We start from the raw sequence: 19,666 nt of genomic DNA, 5'->3' as shown, positions 1-19,666 counted from the left end.
AAGCAAGAGTAATGCGCTCTGCGTGGGTCTGCCCTTATAGACAACTTGGAAACTCCAGTTGGTACAGCACACCATGGCCTGGCTACTGTCGGGTGCTAAGCTAAATCTTCATATCACTCCCATTCTGCAGATGCTCCGTTGGTTACTGAACAGTTACTGGGCTTGGTTCAGTGTTCTAGCTAGAGAGCCAGTGTGGTGTAGTGGTTAAGAGCAGTGGACTCTAATCTGGAAAACTGGGTTTGATTCCCCATTTCTCCAAATGAGTAGCGGTCTCTAATCTTGTGAACCGGGTTGGTTTCTCCATTCCTATACATGAAGAAGAAGAAGAAGAGTTAGTTTTTATATGCCGACTTTCTCTACCACTTAAGGGAGACTCAAACCGGCTTACAATGACCTTCCCTTCCCCTCCCCACAACAGACACCCAGTGAAGTAGGTGGAACTGAGAGAGCTGTGACTTGCCCAAGGTCACCCAGCTGGCTTCATGTGTAGGAGTGGGGAAACAAATCCAGTTCACCAGAATAGCCTCCACCGCTCATGTGGAGGAGTGGGGAATCAAACCTGGTTCTCCAGATCAGAGTCCACCAATCCAAAGCCTGCTGTGTGACCTTGGACTAGTCACAGTTCTCTCAGAATTCTCTCAGCCTCACTTACCTCACAAGGTATCTGATGTGGGGACAGGAAGGGAAGGTGACTGTAAGCCAGTTTGAGACTCCTGAAAGGTAGAGAAAATTAGGGTATAAAAACCAACCTTCTTATTCTTCTTCACCATCTACAAAGCTCTTAGTGGATTGAAACGTTCTTATCGTACTCTGTCATTTGCTTACCGGTTGACAGAATAGTACTTATCATATTTGTAATTCACCTTGAGTCCCAGTGAGAAAGGTGGACTATAAATGAGGAGGATAATAATAACGATGATGGCACAAAGAGGACTCAAAGAAAAACTCTCTGAATGAGCAAAAGTGGGACCTTTTCATTTAGGAGATTTCTGATGCTTCCAGTTGGGCCTTCAAGAACAAAATTCCTTGAGCAATCCCAGTATTTTCTCTTGGAAGCATTTGAAAAATCCTCTCCACAAGATTTTGGTGAAAGCCAGCTAACATTCTTTCATCTAAATCAAGTGAATCCTACAGCGTTTTCCCCAGACTGATTTTTCCCCCCTACTTCCTGTAAATATTTTATTGCAAGGATTTTGTTTCTTTTCTTGGAGGCTGGTTTACTTCTACGAATGGTGCCGTCTCGGGGCCCGTTCCTATCCTAACGGTTTTGCGATCATGTTGAAGCAGAGCGGCAGTGACATTATATTCATCCTTTGTTAGGAAGGCTTCTTGCCGGCCCCCTCGCGCCCCCTGCTCAGCTGAAACGTGGATTGATGCGAGCTCCTTGTGGCAGCCCGGGGTCCCTTTATAGGAAGCATTCTGAAACCTTGGCTGCTTCGTACAAAAGAAGAAGCTGCATTTTTTAAAAAGGTGCTCCGATGATGCATGTGATGTGTGAATGGCAGCCTGTTCCTGGAGGCATCTGTGAGCGAGATTTAAATTTGTGTCTGAGAAAGTCCACACAGTCAGGTGCTGGAGTCACAAGTTCTCACATCGTATTCCCATATGTCGGCCCCTTTGTGGGATCCCCTTTAAAGGCAAACCTATGAAATCGTAACATTTATATGGGAATTGGTTCTCTAATCGGTGTATCAGTGGTGGCTCATTCACACATGCAAATCACTAGCACTTAAATTGCAGGACTTTGAGCACCTGAACACATGAAGCTGCCTTATACTGAATCAGACCCATGGTCCATCAAAGTCAGTATTGTTTACTCTGACTGGCAGCGGCTCTCCAGGGTCTCAGGCAGAGGTCTTTCACATCACCTACTTGCCTAGTCCCTTTAACTGGAGATGCCGGGGATTGAACCTGGGACCTTCTAGATGCCAAGCAGATGCTCTACCACTGAGTCATGGCCCCTCCCTTGGGGAAGAGCATCTGCTTGGCATACAGAAGGTCCTAGGTTCAATCCCTGGCATCTCCAGTTAAAGGGACCAGGCAGGTAGGTGATGTGAAAGACCCCTGCCGGAGACGTTGGAGAGCCGCTGCCGGTCTGGGTAGACAATACTGATTTTGATGGACCAAAGGTCTGATTCAGTATAAGGCAGCTTCATGTGTTCATGTGACTTTAATTGGTGTTTTAATTTTTCCCCTTTCCTCCCTCCCTCCCTCCCTCCCTCCCTCCCTCCCTCCCACCTCTCTCTCTCTCTCTCTCTCTCTCTCTCTCTCTCTCTCTCTCTCTCTCTCTCTGAATTTCATCATGAACTATTAAAAAAATAAAAGCAATTGTTTTGTGTCTCCTATAAGCAGTCAGATTTTGGCTGTTGCCCTGAATCAAAAATAATTGCATGTGTGCACATGTGCACTTTCCCTCCCTCTCTGAACAGCCATAAAAAAACATTTTTATGGAGCTAGGTGTTTGTTAATTAGTTTTATCGTCTTGTCCCTGGGTCATAAGAGAGCCAAGCAAAGACATACGACAAGCAGAAGTAATTAAAAGAATCTCGTCCCAGGCTGTCACGGGAGTCTCTGTTCCGATTTGCCTCCATCTTTACCGCAAACCCAAATGAAGGCTTGGTTGTGTCCTGATTCATTTCACCGGAGATGTTTGAGGCAGATAAAACCTCCAGCTTTCTTTATCTCCGAAGTATTGCTTCCAAAAAAAAAACTCGGCATAGAATTTGGGGTGGACTTTATTAAAGGCAACCTTTCAAAATGAGATCAATCCCCTGTGAATATTTTGAAATCAAAAGCGCCGTACTCGCTTTGGATTTTTTTTTTCGTGAAGACAGAATATTGTCCTCTCTAAAGGAGAAGATGCTTTCAGAGGTAAGAAAATGCACTGCAGAGACAGAGAGAGGGAGAGGGAGAGAGAGGGAGAATGAGAGAGAGAATGGATTAATGATAGGTCAAGTCAGGAGAATATTTGCAAGGCATGATCTATTGGCATCCTCATTAGTATTCACATGGCCTGACAACATGGCCACACACTACATGTTCAAATTGGGTTCCCTCAGAGGAACCCTGGGAACTGTAGGTCACGTCAGCTCTCAGAGAACCCCTCTTGTAGCGAGTAAAATCCCGCCAATCCACTGGGTTGCCCGCCGGCCAGCTGAGGGCTGACGGGCACAGCGGGCACGTGCGGGTTCACCCGGAAGCAATGCAGACTCTCTGGCAACCTCGGCTGAAACTCTATGGAAGTGACGTAGGCGTGTCGCACGGGGTGCGTGCGCGTGCTGCGCTAGACGCACGCGCACCACACACGTCCACCACGGCCCCACAAAGCTCCCGACGGTGGAGCTGGTACCTGGAAGTTGGCAACCCTAAGCAGGATCCTAGTATGTCATTTCTGTTCCACTTGATGTGTCATGTGCACACTTATGCTATGCTTCAGTTCTTAATGGTGGTTCCAGACTTCTAAAATCCTAATGCATTGGTTATTGAATGTCCTATTTTGTTGATTGTACTGACTCACTATGTGTAATCCACCTTGAGTCCCTGTAAGAAAAGGGGGACTATGAATAACTAGGGTTGCCAGGTACCCCCTCTCCTCCAGCAGGAGAATTTTGGGGCGGGGATCACATGCGCACAGCCACAAGTGACGTGATCCCATCACTTCCGGTTTATTTCCAGAAGCGCCGGAGTGCAACAGGACGATTTACCACTCAAATCCCCATTTGAGTGGTAAATCGTCCCTTCGCACTGCAGCGCTTTTGGAAAGTAAACCAGAAGTGACAGGATTGTGTGGCTTGCAGGTGCGTGCACGCGATCCTTACTGTAAGCTGGCCAATGGATTGGTGGGCAATTGCCCGCCCTTCCAAACCACCTGGCAACCCTATGGATAACGTCAATAAATCATTCCATTGTTACAATGCAAATTGCAAGATCATGCAGCCTCAAGTGACCACTAGATATACGAGTCGGGTACAGGTTCTTCAGATCCGACTCGCAGGGGGCCTGCAATGACTCAGGACCACAATGTGTGGGGTGGAAGGGCTCCCATTTTCCCCCTACACTGCATTCCCAAGCTGAAATGACATCCAGAGGGAGTTATTTCCCCTAGGATGAACCTCCATGTGCAGCTCCAACGAGAGGGAAATATTTCCCTCCCCTGGGGCTCTTTTGGCTCAGGAAAACAGCAAGGAGGGGAGGCAGAAAACCCTCCTCCCCCACTCAGCAGTCCTGATCCAAATCGGACCCCTGTGGACCTTTAAAATGCCATTCCCTCTAGCTGTTGTTCGAGAACTCAGGCACAACTCCTTTCAAAAGATAACATGTAGTTTGGCCCTCGGTTTGCCTAGGAGTCATGTAGTGTGTTTTTAACCCTTCAGCCTCCATTCCCTATTCAAAATCAGTCTCCTTTTTTTTAATGGTTTTAGAGGAGAAAATATATGTCTTTTAAAGATATCCTATTTTCTGCCTTTAAAATGCTAATCAAAAAGCAAGTTTTGCTGAGTGGAGTTTGAAGGGCTGAACAGTCTCTTCCTCGCATAACATCAAGGCAAACTGAACCTGTAATTTCCATTTGGCAGTCGGAAAGAGATTCTTGGTCTTCATCTCATCCGTCTGCACACTTACAATGCAATCCTAAGCATGCACACTTGGAAATAAATCCCAGTGGCCATTTATACAGAGTCGATTTTGATGCTCGCTCAAAGCTCCTTTTTTAAATCCGACCTTTAAAAGGACTATTCACGGTCCCGATGCAAGAGGAGAAAGTCAAACAAATTCCACCCACCCCCACTCGCCTGCTCCTTCGTTCCTTCATTTGCATAGCCATTAGCGATTCTCGTTTGCATAGCTAACCCTGCGGATGTGATTCTTCATGCTTTCTTCAGTGAATGCTTCAAGCGGGGGGCGGAGGAAATACAAAAGGTTGCGTTAAAGGGTCTCTTAAGAAATGCAAAGCAGGTATGCGCCGGCTTCGCAGTGACGTCTAGAATGACGGTTCAGCGTGAAGAAATAAAAAAATATTGCGGGGCACTTCAGCCTGGAACTCGCTGCTAATTACCAAGCATAAACGCCCACTGAGTTCAACGGGACTTGCTCCCTTGTCAGTGTGCTTAGGCTTGCGGCTAGTGTTGCCAGGTCCCTCTTCACCATTGGCGGGAGGTTTTGGGGATGGAGCCTGAGAAAGGCGGGGTTTGGGGAGGGACTTCAGTGCCATAGAGTCTAATTGCCAAAGCGGCCATTTTCTCCAGGGGAACTGATCTCTATCAGGAACCAGTTGACTATCCTGACATATGAGATGGCTGAATGAATATATATTTGAATACTATTACATGTACAAGAATTATTGTGGAATTGGATTAGAAGTGGGACAGAAGAAGAATCCGAAACGGGCGTATCCCCCTTCTGCTTGGCTTAATGGTACCACTTTTGGACCTTTCCTTCTATGTTTCTGGTGGTACCTGATTTGGACCAAGATGGAACTTGAATTTTGGAAACTGAAGATCTACATAAAGGACATGTACTAAAATAATATTTTCTACATTGTATATATTAGGGTTAGGATAGTATAGTTGTTCACATGCACATTTTGATGTGTCACACTGTGTTTTTGTCACTGCCGCATTTAATATACAATTTTTGCACTTTGTTGTACTCTGTCGCTCCTGTACTGAGTATCTGGAGGTTGCCAACCCTACTTGTGGCCCCTAGTCTCTCACACAGCACACTCTAGGGTTGCCAATCTCCAGGTAGGGCCTGGAATTACTGTTGATCTCCAAACTAGGACGATAGGGCTGCCAAGGCCCAAATCAGGGTGGGGGATGTTCACCCCGAGTTCCCATTCAGCTGTGTGGGAGGAATTTAAAATTCAAATAAATTTTAAAGTCACAGGCATCACTGGTGCAATAACATTACTTTTAGAGGATACCTGGAAGCAACAGCAGTAGCTTTAGGAATAACTGGAAACTCTTTGGTTTTACCAGGCTCCTAACCAGCAATGGTGTTACAGCTGGGGTTGCCAACCTCCAGGTATAAACAGGCTAAATAAAGCACATGGAAAAACAAAATGAATTGCTAATAAATATATTAAGTTGGAACCACAAGGAAACAACCGCAGTTGATCAAAATGGTAGTAGACACACGGTCTCAGATGAAAAAAGTGCAAAATACACACAAGAGTCACTTCAAGAGGCGCTGAAAACGCTCAAAATAATCCATACATAGAAACTTCAGAAGGTGCAAAAACGCTCACAAAAAGTCCATGCATAGAAAATAAGTGCAAAAAGCAACGGATCATAAACGGTGCTATGGGCTTCCAGTAAATTCCCATTTCATAATAATTTTTTCAAGCTTTTAATCCTTTCGTATGCTTGAAGAATCCTTCAGAGATCAAAGGAGTATACCTTACTTCATTTGCAAATGGATGGCTAGTATGAAATGGTTGTTTCCTTGTGGTTCTAACTTACTATATTTATTAGCAATTTATTTTGTCTATCCGTGTGCTTTATTTAGCCTGTTTGTTCTTGTGCTTATCCTTTGAATTCTAACTCTCTGTTTAGCACTTGAAGCCTCCTTGTTTGATTACTAACCACCAGGTACGAGCTGGGGATCTCCTGCTATTACAAACCCCGCCCTCCTCAGGCTCTGCCTCCAAAAATCTCCAGGTATTTCCCAACCCAGAGCTGGCAACCTTAGCTATAGCATTGTACAATGCTGTATTTGTCAGCCTCTGCTCCATGAATGCTCCCACCACTGTTGGATCCGGGGCTGTCAACCCTACCCCACTCCCTAAAATTTCCTCCTGCAATCTTGAGAACCCCAGCAATCTCTAGGGCTACCACTGTCACTTCCAGGTATTCCCCAGAAGGGATGGCATCACGTTGGCGATGTTGCCCCACACACACACACACAATATCCCCACTTCCACACCCTCCTACTGGTTGTCAAGCTGGGCCTGGCAATCATGGAGATCACTTCCCCTAGAGAAAATGGCAACTTTGGAGGGTGGACGATATGGCATTACAACCCTGCAGAGACCCTTCCCCTCCCCAAACTCCACCCTCCCCCAGATCTGCCACCAAATCTCCAGGAATTTCCCAACACAGAACTGGCAACCCTCGCACAATCCTCAACTGAGTTACATCCTTCCAAGTCAGCATGGTGTAGTGGTTAAGAGCAGTGGTTTGGGCAGTGGAGTCTAATCTGGAGAACCGGGTTTGATTCCCCACTCCTCCACATGAGCAGCGGAGGCTAATCTGGTGAACTGGATTTGTTTCCCCACTCCCACACACGAAGCCAGCTGGGTAGCCTTGGGCTAGTCACAGTTCTCTCAGAACTTTCTCACCCTCCCCTACCTCCCAGGGTGTCTGTTGTGGGGAGGGGAAGGGTAGGTGATTGTGAGCCGGTTTCAATCTTCCTTAAGTGGTAGAGAAAGTCAGCATATAAAAACCAACTCTTCTTCTTCTACTTGAAGGATGTGTCTGCTTAGGATGGCACTGTGAATTGCCTACCTCCACTAGAGGGGAAACAGAATGCCTTGGGGCATTTCTATTTTATTTATTCATTCATTGATCCATTTTGAACATTTCTACCCCATCCTTCTACCAAAATGCCAGGCAGAGTGGTTCACAACATTAAAAAATAAAGAAAACGTTAGACTCGAAGAGCACCAAATGGCAATAAAGCAGCACAAAACAATAAAATCTGAAACAGTCAACACCATAAATATTAAATGAAGCAATAAAGATCCAAGCCAATAATAACAGCCCAACCAAAGCATTTAAACATGCTTAACAATTGTTCCTTCCTTTCCCATGGGGAATCTTGGGAACTGTAGTTCTTCGCAGGACCTAGGCACTTCTTACAGAAAGTTCTCAGCACGCTTACCAAACTACAGTTCCCAGGATTCTTTGTTGGAAGAAGTGGTTTTAAACCAGGGGTGGGGAACGTCAGGCCCGGGGGCCGTTTAAGGCCCGCGAAATCATTTGGTCTGGCCCTTCTTGGGTCCTGGCAGATCTCTAGCTCAGAAGGATCTAAGTCTGGCGATCCGCCACCTCCTGTGGCCAGGAATAGCCTCTATTCAAGGCGGATGTGAGTTTGTTTTGCCTAGGAAAGGAACCTTCTTTCCCCCTTGCAGAAGAGTCATTAGCTATGGAGCTGCTAGGACCGCCCAAGAAACTGTGTTAATGCTTTCCCACCTGGGCTGTGGAGAAACCTATTTCCTCTGGACTACAAGAGGGCTGGGGGCGGAAGTGGCAACAATGGAGGGGTTAAAGGGGGCAGGGCCAGAATGTGCGGCCCGGGAATGATGTTATAAATATCCAAATGGCCCTTGGCAGAAAAAAAGGTGCCCCACCCCTGTTTTAAACTGATATAATTGTGTGATGTAGAGACACCTTCCAGGTAGGGTTGCCAGCTCCGGGTTGGGAAATACCTGGAGATGTTTGGGGCGGGGCCTGAGGAGGGCTGGATTTGGGGAGGAGAGGGGTTTCAGTGCCACAGAGTCCAATTGCCAAAGCGGCCATTTTCTCCAGGGGAACTGATCTCTGTCAACTGGAGATTAGTTGTAATAGCGGGAGATCTCCAGCTACTACCTGGAGGTTGGCAACCCTACCTCCAGGCACTCCAGCTGTCATCATGATTCTTAAGCAAGTTGGTGGTGAGAACCAGGATCAGACCCCAGTAGTTCTCACAAACCATATTAGGGCACCCAACTGTTAAGGATACTAGCCTTCAAGTGGGACCTGGGGGTCCCTTGCAGCTCATCTCCAGACTGCAAAGAGCAGTTACCCTGGAGAAAATGAATGCTTTGGAGGGTGGGACTCTATGGCATTGAAGTCTCCTCCTGCCCAAACCGTACCCTCCTCAGGCTCCGCCCCAAAAATCTCCAGGTATTTCCCAACCTGGAGCTGGCAACCCTATACTAGCTGGAGATCTCCTGCTATTACAACTGATCTCCAGCCGACAGAGATGAGTTCCCCTGGAGAAAATGGCCGCTTAGGCAATTGACTCTATGGCATTGAAGCCCCTCCCCTCTCCAAACCCCCGCCCTCCTCAGGCTCCGCCCCAAAAATATCCAGGTGCTTCCCAACCTAGAGCTGGCAACCCTACCCAAAGCGTTGCCTAACATGCTGATGCCATATCCAGGTTTTTAGGTAGATGTGACATCATTAAGGTTGTCAACCTGCAGATACTAGCTGGAGATCCCGTGCTATTATAATTGATTTCCAGCCAATAGAGATCAGTTCACCTGGAGAAAATGGCTGCTTTGGCAATTGGACTCTATGGCATTGAAGTCCCTCCCCTGCCCAAAATCCCCCCATCTCAGGCTGCACCCAAAAAAAACCTCTCGCCAGTGGCGAAGAGGGACCTGGCAACCCTCTCCCTCCCCCTGGGGGTGACAACTCTAGGAACAGTGCTTCAATGGCCACTCAGCTCAGACCCAGACTGCAGTGGCATGGAAAGAAACTACAACTGAACACACAGCCCTCACTTCCTTGCCGGCTTGGACTGAGTCAAACAGCTGACCGAAAGCAGCCTCCGAGACTGAGGCCTATCCTGGCAAGGGCCAGTCCACTCCTGCTTACTATACAGTCTCTCCTTGCTCCAGGTGCCCCAAGATGACTGGGGGGGATACCCGGCATCGGGGAAGGACGGCGAGATCCCCTGTCGGCGGATGCGGAGCGGCAGCTACATCAAGGCCATGGGAGACGACGACAGCGGAGACTCGGACACCAGCACCAAGGTGTCGCCCAAGGGGGCAACCCGGCGAGATGGGTACCGCCGTTCCTCCAGCGTAGACCAGGCCAGAACCAAGTGAGAAATTAAGAGAGAGAGAGAGAGAGAGTGGGGGCTCTCGACATTGCAGGAGGAAAGCTTAGGGAATGGGCTAGGGTTGCCAGCCCTGCCCCCAGAAGTGGCGGGAGCATTTGGAGTAGGGTTGCCAGGTTCCCCCCTGCTCCAGCGGGAGGCTTTTGGTGCAGAGCTGAGGGGACCAGGTGCGCGCTTCACTTCTGGTTTACATCCGGAAGTGCCGCATCGTGGGGGGTCTTTTACCACTCAAACTCCCAGTTTTGGATGGACAACAGGCCCCTTGCGACGTGGCACTTCCGGGTGTAAACCGCAAGTGACGTGCTGCAGTGTGCAGGCGCACATGCACTTTTGCCCACCGACCCTCAGCTGGTCGTCGGGCAGTGGGGTGGATTGGTGGGGGTTTGCCCGCCACCACCGGGTACTTGGCAACCCTAATTTGGAGGTGGAGCATTTGGAGGCAAAACAGCATTTTGTGATGCTGCAACACCACTTCTGGCTAGGATCCCGTAAGTGCCATCGCTGTGCCATGTGATACACTAAGAATTCCCTCCAATCTCTATGCAAAAACCATAGAGATGGAGAAAATTCCTAAAGTGTCACACACTTTGGCATTTTCACTTCCAGGTTCCTAGCCAGAAGTGTCATTGAGCAACACCACCAGCACCCCATTTTCCCCTGCCACTCCATTGATTGCCAACAGAGCACAGGGAGCATGGGTGGAGATTGGCAGGCCTAGAGTGGGCATCTTCTTCATGGATTATGGTCTCCAGACAGAAACCAGTCTGCAATGTCAGGGGCAAAAAGAATCATAAATAGGGTTGCCAGGTCCCTCTTCGCCACCGTCTGTTTTTGGGGCAGAGCCCGAGGAGGACGGGGTTTGGGGAGGGGAGGGACTTCAGTGCCAGAGAGTCCAATTGCCAAAGTGGCCATTTTTTCCAGGGGAACATATCTCTATCGGCTGAAGATCAGTTGTCATAGCAGGAGATCTCCAGCTAGTACCTGGAGGTTGGCAACCCTAATCATAAAGCCCAAGCGCCCGCCCACCTAATTCTTCCTGCGTTCTGTTAATGTATTCATCGTGGGGGGGGGGAATTGCACAGTTGTTTTGGAAGGAAACCAGGAGCCTGCATAGGTAAACAAAACCAGCCCAGCATCGCTTCCATATGTTCTGCTCATGTCTGTTTGGATTTTGTTCCAAAATCTTTCTTCCCCACTGTCTCTCATTAGGTTTGCGAGTAGGCACTATTCTGACTCATATATCTGTAACTGTCCCAGCTGCTGCACGTCACCCCGAATCCGGTCACGGGGACAGGGTTATGGACGGTCCTTCACCACTGGGCAGGTGAGGTGCTTTTAGTCGATGGTTGGGTTACAGGAGAGGCACGGGGTGGAGAAGATACAGAGTGGAAGGAAAAGCTGCACAATAGGCTTCGAAATAAATTGGGTTATGCGGGTTGTGGGAGGGAAGGCAGGATAGTATAGCCTGATTTTGTCAGATCTCAGAAGCTAAGCAGGGTCAGCCCTGGTTAGTATTTGGTTGGGAGACCTCCAAGGAATACCAAGGTTGCTATGCAGAGGAAGGCACTGGCAAACTACCTCGGTTAGTCTCTTGCCTTGAAAACCCCATAAGGGGTCGCCATAAGTCTGCTGGGACTTGATGGCACCTTACTCACACACATGTGGGTTGTAATGTGAGATGAGCCCTCGTCGGTCATTATAATTTTGGGATTCCTACAGTTATGTACTAGGAGAGCGTGCTAGGTGTGTACCTCTCAATTCGTGTGTTCTCCATTTTGTGTGAATAGGCCAATATACATATTTTCCAGCCCTGGTAGGCACGAACGCATACCCTGAATAATTGAATGCACTGAGGACTGGGAATATATGTGCTTCCGTATTCACACAAAACGGTGAACGCAGGTATCAAACGGATCGTGCATAATTCACTCTCCTAGAACATAACGGTAAATGCACCAAAATGACTGAGAAGGTCTCGCTCCTCGCAACACCAGGAACGGAGACTACGGAACAGGGGTGCAGGAAAATCTGTTCTGCTAATGGCATCAAGAAGCTTTCTGCGTGCCTTGCATCAGAAGATGGGGTGGGGCTGTGGCTCAGCGGTAGAGCATCTGCTTGGCATGCAGAAGGTCCCAGGTTCAATCCCCGGCATCTCCAGTTAAAGGGACTAGGCAAGTAGGTGATGTGAAAGACCTCTGCCTGAGACCCTGAAGAGCCACTGCTGGTCTGAGTAGATAATACTGACTTTGATGGACCTAGGGTCTGATTCAGTATAAGGCAGCTTCATGTGTTCATGTGTTCAAGATATGTGGATTCCCTTGGAATTTGCTTGCAGATCTCTGTCCCTAAGGGGTGCTTCTTGCTGGGTGTTTGAAAGTCTTGCATTCAAAATGCCAGGGCTTTGAAGGTCAAAGATGAAAGGGCAGACAGGTGTAAACTTGTTTGTCCACAAACCTTAGCCAATGAGAACCAATATGTTGGGGCCCTTGAGTATTGTGGGCAATTCGCCCCCTTTGAGCAGTTCGCCCCCTTTGCCCACACCCACATCCCTGGATACACAGATCTGAACTTCACTCACTCCCACCCCCCTCTGCCCCTCTTCACCTCTCCGTTTTTTTCTCCGGTTTACAGATTAATGAAGAGTTGAACCACCAGTTTGAGGCTGTGTGTGAGTCAGTTTTCGGCGAGGTGGAGTCACAGGCCGTGGAGGCCTTGGACCTGCCCGGTTGCTTCCGCATGCGTAGCCACAGTTACCTGAGGGCCATTCAAGCTGGCTGCTCTCAGGATGATGATTGCCTCTCTCTCTTCACTATGGCAACGACTGCCCACCAGCCTGGCCAGCCCCTCACCAGCAGCATCCTCAAGCCAAGCACCTGTAAGTCAGAATCAGAAACATGTATTGCGGCATTGCGCCAAAAAAATTAAGAACATAACAGCAATATTACAGCAGATACATTGATATTGTTTAAAAGTTGTGTCATGTTAATTTAAAAAATATATATAAATTAAAATGTTTCACGATTTGGATAATTAACTTTGTTATTTCTTTGACTTTTATTTTACTAAACTTTGACGAAGTTTGTAGATTGCTGCGCAGAAATTGGCAACCTCTCTAATTTGTAAGGGAATTTCATCTGAGAGGAGCTTCCTAACCTGAAGTTTTTCAGAATAACCTGAGATTTTCTTAAGCATGGACCAGGACAGCTTAGAGCAGGCATCCTTATAGAATGAGCATCTGAAAAACACGTGTTCCATTGTTTCTATTTCCCCAGAATTGCATGGACAAAATCTCTCTGATCTTGGGGAGCACCTATAAGTGCCTCCTTGCCCTGCGTGGGCCCACAATGCACCATGCTTGGGGGTATTGTAAATGAAAGAAGGCCGACGCTGGCAAAGTCCTCTGACAATCCTTTTGCTCTTGTCAAAGAACTGTACATATAAAAAACACTTCCAAATCTAGGTGGGACTGAGGGCAAAGGAGTGTCACCATGTGTGACGTTACAGTTACAGTCCAATACATGCTAGTATTGGTATAATCCCCCCCCCTTTAACTGGCTCACCCTGTCTTTCTTTTCTTCTACAGCCTTCAGTTACAGGAAAGCTCCACCTCCCCTCCCTGCAGGAATCAAAGCCAAGCCCCTCATCTCCGTCACCACACAAAGCAGTACCGAGTCCCCCCACGACAGCTTCCTGCCCAGAGAGGTCGCCAGAAGTCCATCGTGGTCCAAAGAGACCGCCAAGCGCTGCAACTCCACCGAGAGCTTGGAGAGCACCAAGATCACCGCCATGTCCTTAGACTTGCCTTCCATCCAGCCCAGGACTGCCCCTAAGCCCTCCACTCTCATCATAAGAACGATTCCAGGGAGGGAGGAGCTGAGAAGTTTGGCACGTCAGAGGAAATGGCGGCCGTCTATCGGAGTTCAGGTAGGTGCAGGGTAGAATTGAGCTTGCAGAGAGTTTAGACAGCTGCTTTGGGAAAGGGAGGAAGGGTTTAAAGCTCACTTTGGGGTCCCGAAAGGAGAACATGGGGTCATGCCTGATGCTGTTCCTCGTTGGCTCAGCTTGAATGGAGTATGTACCACACTCTTCTGATACACAGCAATGTGTATGTGTGTGTTAAGTGGTGTTGAGTTGCTTCTCACATATGGTGACCCTATGGATTAATGGCCTCCAAAACATCCTATCGTTAAAAGCCTTCATCAGGTCTTGCAGACCAAGGGCCGTGACTTCCTTTATTCAGTCAATCCATCTCATGTTGGGCCTTCCTCTTTTCCTTCTGCCTTTAACTTTTCCTAGCATTATTGTATTTTCCAGTGACTCTTGTCTTCTCATAATGTGACCGAAGTATGATAGCCTCAGTTTCGTCTTTTTAGCTTCTAAGGAGAGTTCAGGCTTGATTTGATCTAGAACCCACTGATTTGTCTTTTTGGCAGTCCATGGTATCTGTAAAGCTCTCCTACAACAGTATGTTTCAAATGAATTAACTTTCTTCCTGCCTGCTTTCTTCATTGTTCAACTTTCACACCCATACATAGTAATGGGGAAAAGTATAGTATGAATTATCTTGATCTTCAGTCACCAATGGCACAGGCTTACATGTAAGGAAATTTTCTAGCTCCTTCATGGGTGCCGTTGCCTTTCCGGTCTCAGTCTCCTTCTGATTTCCTGTTTGCCATCTCCCTTTTGGTGGGTGATTGAGACAAAGAACAGAAAATCTTTAACCATTTCAATTTTTTTATTGTCAACCTTTAAATACACAGATTACAAACACAGCAGTACAAGTATCGAAGTCAATGCACATCGCATGGGAGAGGGCACAATTGCCAACTCATGAGCAAAGAGTCTACTCAGGTGGGAAGTTGTACAAACATATGCTCCCTCTTTAATGGGAACTTTAAAAAAAAATGTTCCCAGTCATGGGGAGGGAGTCTAAGCATGTCCATCTGCTACACACACAGACCTTAGCCCTCTTCAGACGTAATGTCTATGCAAACTGAGAACCCACCAACCACACGTATGGGAAGCACATAGGCCCCACAATGTACTCAACATGCACAGTTGCTGTTGTGTATGAACTGGGCAACTCATGGACCAGCCGTATCGAGGTCTTCAAATGTAGCATCTGTAGGGCTGCCAACCTCCAGGTACTAGCTGGAGATCTCCTGCCGACAGAGGTCAGTTCAGCTACAGAAAATGGCCGCTTTGGCCATTGGACTCTATGGCATTGAAGCCCCTTCCCAAACCCCACCCTCCTGAGGCTCTGCCCCAAAAATCTCCCACTGGTGGTGAAGAGGGACCTAGCAAGCCTAAGCATCTGGAGAGGCCTACGGTGTTGTTCAGTTCTCATTCATTTCAAATGGGAGGACTTCTCAGTGGATTGTTCCCCATTTCGTTAATGGGAGGAAGAATGCCAGTTTGTTTTACTTGTCCAGGCATCCATAATATCACAGGATGTACCTTACTATGAGACAGGAGGGAAAGTAAGCTGGTGCACACTGTTACAGAGGTAGGGTTGCTGGCTGCAACTGGAAGAAATTAGGTTGTCAGAAGGAATTAGTGAGCATCTTTGGATGCTGTATCACTTACAAAACCTAGAATCATAGTTTCATAGAGTTGGAAGGGGCCATACAGGCCATCTAGTCCAAACCCCTGCTCAATGCAGGACCAGCCTAGAGCATCCCTGAGAAGTGCTTATCCCCTCTGCGTAAGGCTGCCAGTGAGGGGCAGCTCACCACCTCCCTAGGTGGCTGATTCCACTGTCGGACTACTCTTACTGTAAAAAAAATGTTCCTAGTATCCAGCTGGTACCTTTCCGACTGCAATTTAAACCAATTATTGGGAGTCCTAGCCTCTGCTACCAACAGGAACAGCTCTCTGCCCTCCTCTAAGTGACAGCCCATCAAATACTTAAAGAGAACAATCATGTCCCCCCTCAACCTCCTCTTCTCTAGACTAAAAATTCCCAACTCCCTTAGCCTTTCCTCATTCCCATCTCCCTCAGCCTTTTATCATAGAGCTTTTATTAAATGCTAGAGCATTCACGTGTCACCTCCAGTTTTTACAGTTTTACTTAAGCATAGTCTTGCCAGGTTCTTCTTCGCCACCGGCGGGAGGTTTTTGTGGCAGAGCCTGAGGAGGGCGAGGTTTGGGGAGGGGATCTCTATGGGTTGGAGATCAGTTGGAATAGCAGGAGATCTCCAGCTAGTACCTGGAGGTTGGCAACCCTACATAAGCATGCCAGTGTGACACCAGCACTGTGCTCCCCACCCCCTCCATTTCCTCCTGGAAGCCAGGACAAACCTGGAAGTCTGGGTAACCAGAGTAACAGCATGAAAGCGGTCAGATTGGCAGCTCACATTTTCAGCTTCCAGCCCCCCAAGAGAGACAATACCAATAAGAAACGTAAGTTCCCTTCACCCCCGGTCTAAGGATGGATTAGGTGGCTTGTGGGGACCCTTTCCAACCACTTGCTCCTGTTAATCGGATTCTGTAATACCTTGCTAGCAAAGCAGCAGCAGGTCACATCCCAGGATCAGAAGTTCTCCACAGGGGAAGCCAGAGAAAGGAGCAATGTCTGCATTCATTTTCAGTGGTCTTGTCCTCCTGAGCATAGAGAAGAATTGACTAGTCTGTCTTTTTTGCCAAGGACTTTGGACAAGGGTATATTGGATAGGGATGTTTTGCCTCAGCATTCAGCTCAAACAAGCGGTAGGCAAAGGTCTGAAGAGGTAAACCCAGACCGTATCTACACCGAACTGGAAAAAAAAACCCTTTGGTCACAACCTGGTTCGTGCAAAGACTCCAGTTTTCCGTGACCGCAGCGAAGATCACGGGGAAAGTCAGGCTCAAGGCAAGGGCCTGGTTCATACGCATTCTGTCGCTTCCCTCTCGTTGCTCGTTTTAATTTTTATTAGGCTCATAAATTTGCATTTCCTTCGCTCGCCATTAGTTTGTACTTCATTAGCAGGCCTATCCCTTGTCAATTCGAATCAGCCCAGGTGTTCCAGAGAGAGGCTAAGTGAAGTTCAGGCAAGTGTATCCAAGCAGCTCAGCCGGGGGGGGGTGGGGAGGGCAGGCTGGCGAACAGCAAACCGATTTCATGGTTTGTGGTAGCTTGTTTGACAAGGGCAAAAAATCGGAGGATTGAGAGCGCTGGCTCTTAACGAATCGCTCAGAGCTGACGCAAAATGAATCAATTAAGCCCTGGCCGCCATTCTGCAAAGGTGAGGCACAAAGGAGTAATGTTCCACGGAGGAAACTGAGATTTTGCACACCATTCGGGCAGTTCAAACGGCCATGTTTATACTTTCCGTTCCCCAAGGTTGCATGGAGCTTTATTGGTAGGGTTGCCAACCACCAGGTAGTAACTGGAGATCTCCTGCTATTACAACTGATCTCCAGCTGATTGAGATCAGTTCGCCTGGAGAAAATGGCCGCTTTGGCAATTGGACTCTATGGCATTGAAGTCCGTCCCCTCCCCAAACCCTGCCCTCCTCAGGCTCCGCCTCAAAAACCTCCCACTAATGGCGAAGAGGGACCTGGCAACCCTAGTTGCCAACCTCCGAGTGGTGGCTGGAGATCTCCTGCTATTACAGCTGATCTCCAGCTGATAGATATCAGTTTGCCTGGAGAAAATGGCCGCTTTGGCAGTTGGACTCTATGGCAATGAAGTCCCTCCCCTCCCCAAACCCCGCCCTCCTCAGGCTCCGCCCCAAAAACCTCCTGCCAGTGGCAGAGAGGGACCTGGCAACCCTATTGATTGGATGGTTGGATTCATAGTTGAGGCAACTGAAGCCATTTATCAGCTCTGCTCCTGTGCTTTCAAAACTGGCCTGATTTACAGGGATTTGGCAGCAAAGCTTTTCATGGCATACAAGTAGAGCTACCTTTGTACCTGCCCTTGGTCTTGTGCCTTAGAGCAGCACCTTGCACTGCAGACGTTAGAAGGTTATAATGCTTCGATTTTGCGAATCAAGCTTTCATCAAGAGCATAGAAGCAGACTGTGTGTGATGTGTTAAGGGCCGTCAAGTCACTTCCTACTCACTGCAACCCTATGAATCAAAGTCCTCCAAAATATCCTATCTTTGACAGCCTTGCTCAGATCTTGCAAAATGAAGGCTGTGGCTTCGTTTATAGAGTCAATCCATCTCTTGTTGGGTCTTCCTCTTTTCCTGCTGCCCTCAACTTTTCCTAGCATGACTGTGTTTTCCAGTGACTCTTGTTGTCTCATGATGTGACCAAAATACGATAGCCTGAGTTTAGTCATTTTAGCTTCTAGGGTCAGTTCAGGCTTAATTTGATCAATAACCCACTGATTTGTTTTTTTGGCAGTCCACGGTATCCATAACACTCTCTTCCAACTCCACATTTCAAAGGAATCTACTTTCTTCCTATCAGCTTTTTTCATTATCCAGCTTTCACACCCTAGAAGCAGACTAGGGGTTGTTTTTTGCTGATCAGTTGTACGATTTTACAATAGCAGTAAATGCAGGGAAAGCACTATGTGCTGCTAAATTTTTATGTTTTAGGCTGCATTTCAACACATTGGAGCAAGGTCAGTGAAAAAAAAGTTGGCAACCATAAATAAGAAGAGTCACTTAAATATTGTCGAAGGCTTTCACGGTCAGAGTTCATTGGTTCTCGTAGGTTATCCGGGCTGTGTAACCGTGGTCTTAGTATTTTCTTTCCTGACGTTTCGTCAGCAGCTGTGGCAGGCATCTTCAGAGGAGTAACACTGAAGGACAGTGTCTCTCAGTGTCAAGTGTGTAGGAAGAGTAATATCTAGTCAGAAGGGGGTTGGGTTTGAGCTGAGTCATTGTCCTGCAAAGTATTAAAGGTAATGTGCAAATCATTGTCCTGTAAGAATCAACATAATGTACTCTTCCTACACACTTGACACTGAGAGACACTGTCCTTCAGTGTTACTCCTCTGAAGATGCCTGCCACAGCTGCTGGCGAAACGTCAGGAAAGAAAATACCAAGACCACGGTTACACAGCCCGGATAACCTACAAGAACCAAAGTCACTTAAATGTTGTTGAAAAGAAGGCTAAACTTTTCGGGGACCCAACAATGGTGCAAAATGGCTGGGGGCAGGTGTGGCCCAGCCAAGGCAGAATTCTGCTGATAGTGGTCCATGTCAGACTCTGAATCTTCTTAGATAGGCCTTTTGCAACCCAAAAGGAACTTTGGCCTGATAGCCAGCTTGGTGTAGTGGTTAAGAGCGATGGTTTGTAGCAGTGGACTCTGATCGGGAGAACTGGGTTTGATTCCCCACTCCTACACATGAGCGGTGGAGGCTAATCTGGTGAACTGGATTTGTTTCCCCACTCCTACACATGAAGCTGCCTTCTACTGAACCAGACCCTTGTCTACTCAGACTTGCAGCGACTCTCTGGGGTCTCAGGCGGAGGTCTTTCACATCACCTACTTGCCTGGTCTCTTTAACTGGAGATGCTGGGGATTGAACCTAAAACTTTCTGCATGCCCAGCAAATGCTCTACCACTGAGCCACAGCCCCTCCCCTAACTTCGCAGGCTCTCCTGAAGCCGGCTCTCCTGAAGCCAGCTGGGTGACCTTGGGCTAGTCACATCTCTCTTAGAGCTCTCTCAGCCTCACCTACCTCACAGGGTGTCTGTTGTGGGGAGAGGAAGGTGATTGTAAGCCTGTTTGATTCTTCCTTAAGTGGTAGAGAAAGTCGGCATATAAAAACCAACTCTTCTTCTTCTTCCAAAGTTGCCATCTGAAGAGTTCTAACATAAGTTGGGTTGCTAACTTCCAAGCGCAGCCTGGAGATCTCTTGGAATTACAACTGATTTCCAGACTGTAGAGATCAGTTCCCCTG

General features: G+C 47.8%; 1 protein-coding gene across 1 annotated transcript in view; it reads left to right on the top strand.

The window, feature by feature from the left end:
• The window catches only part of DLGAP3 (DLG associated protein 3), a 63,508-nt gene that overhangs the window by 16,145 nt on the left and 27,697 nt on the right, over nucleotides 1–19,666 (top strand). The window contains exons 2-5 of the mRNA XM_056847160.1: nucleotides 9,602–9,807; nucleotides 11,032–11,146; nucleotides 12,454–12,697; nucleotides 13,406–13,746. Coding sequence (XP_056703138.1) covers nucleotides 9,602–9,807; nucleotides 11,032–11,146; nucleotides 12,454–12,697; nucleotides 13,406–13,746 — 906 coding nt within the window. The remainder of the gene's footprint in view (nucleotides 1–9,601; nucleotides 9,808–11,031; nucleotides 11,147–12,453; nucleotides 12,698–13,405; nucleotides 13,747–19,666) is intronic.

The sequence above is a fragment of the Euleptes europaea genome, chromosome 3 (assembly GCF_029931775.1).
Source record: "Euleptes europaea isolate rEulEur1 chromosome 3, rEulEur1.hap1, whole genome shotgun sequence".
NCBI classification, from domain to species: domain Eukaryota; kingdom Metazoa; phylum Chordata; class Lepidosauria; order Squamata; family Sphaerodactylidae; genus Euleptes; species Euleptes europaea.
This window is presented reverse-complemented; position numbering and strand designations above follow the sequence as displayed.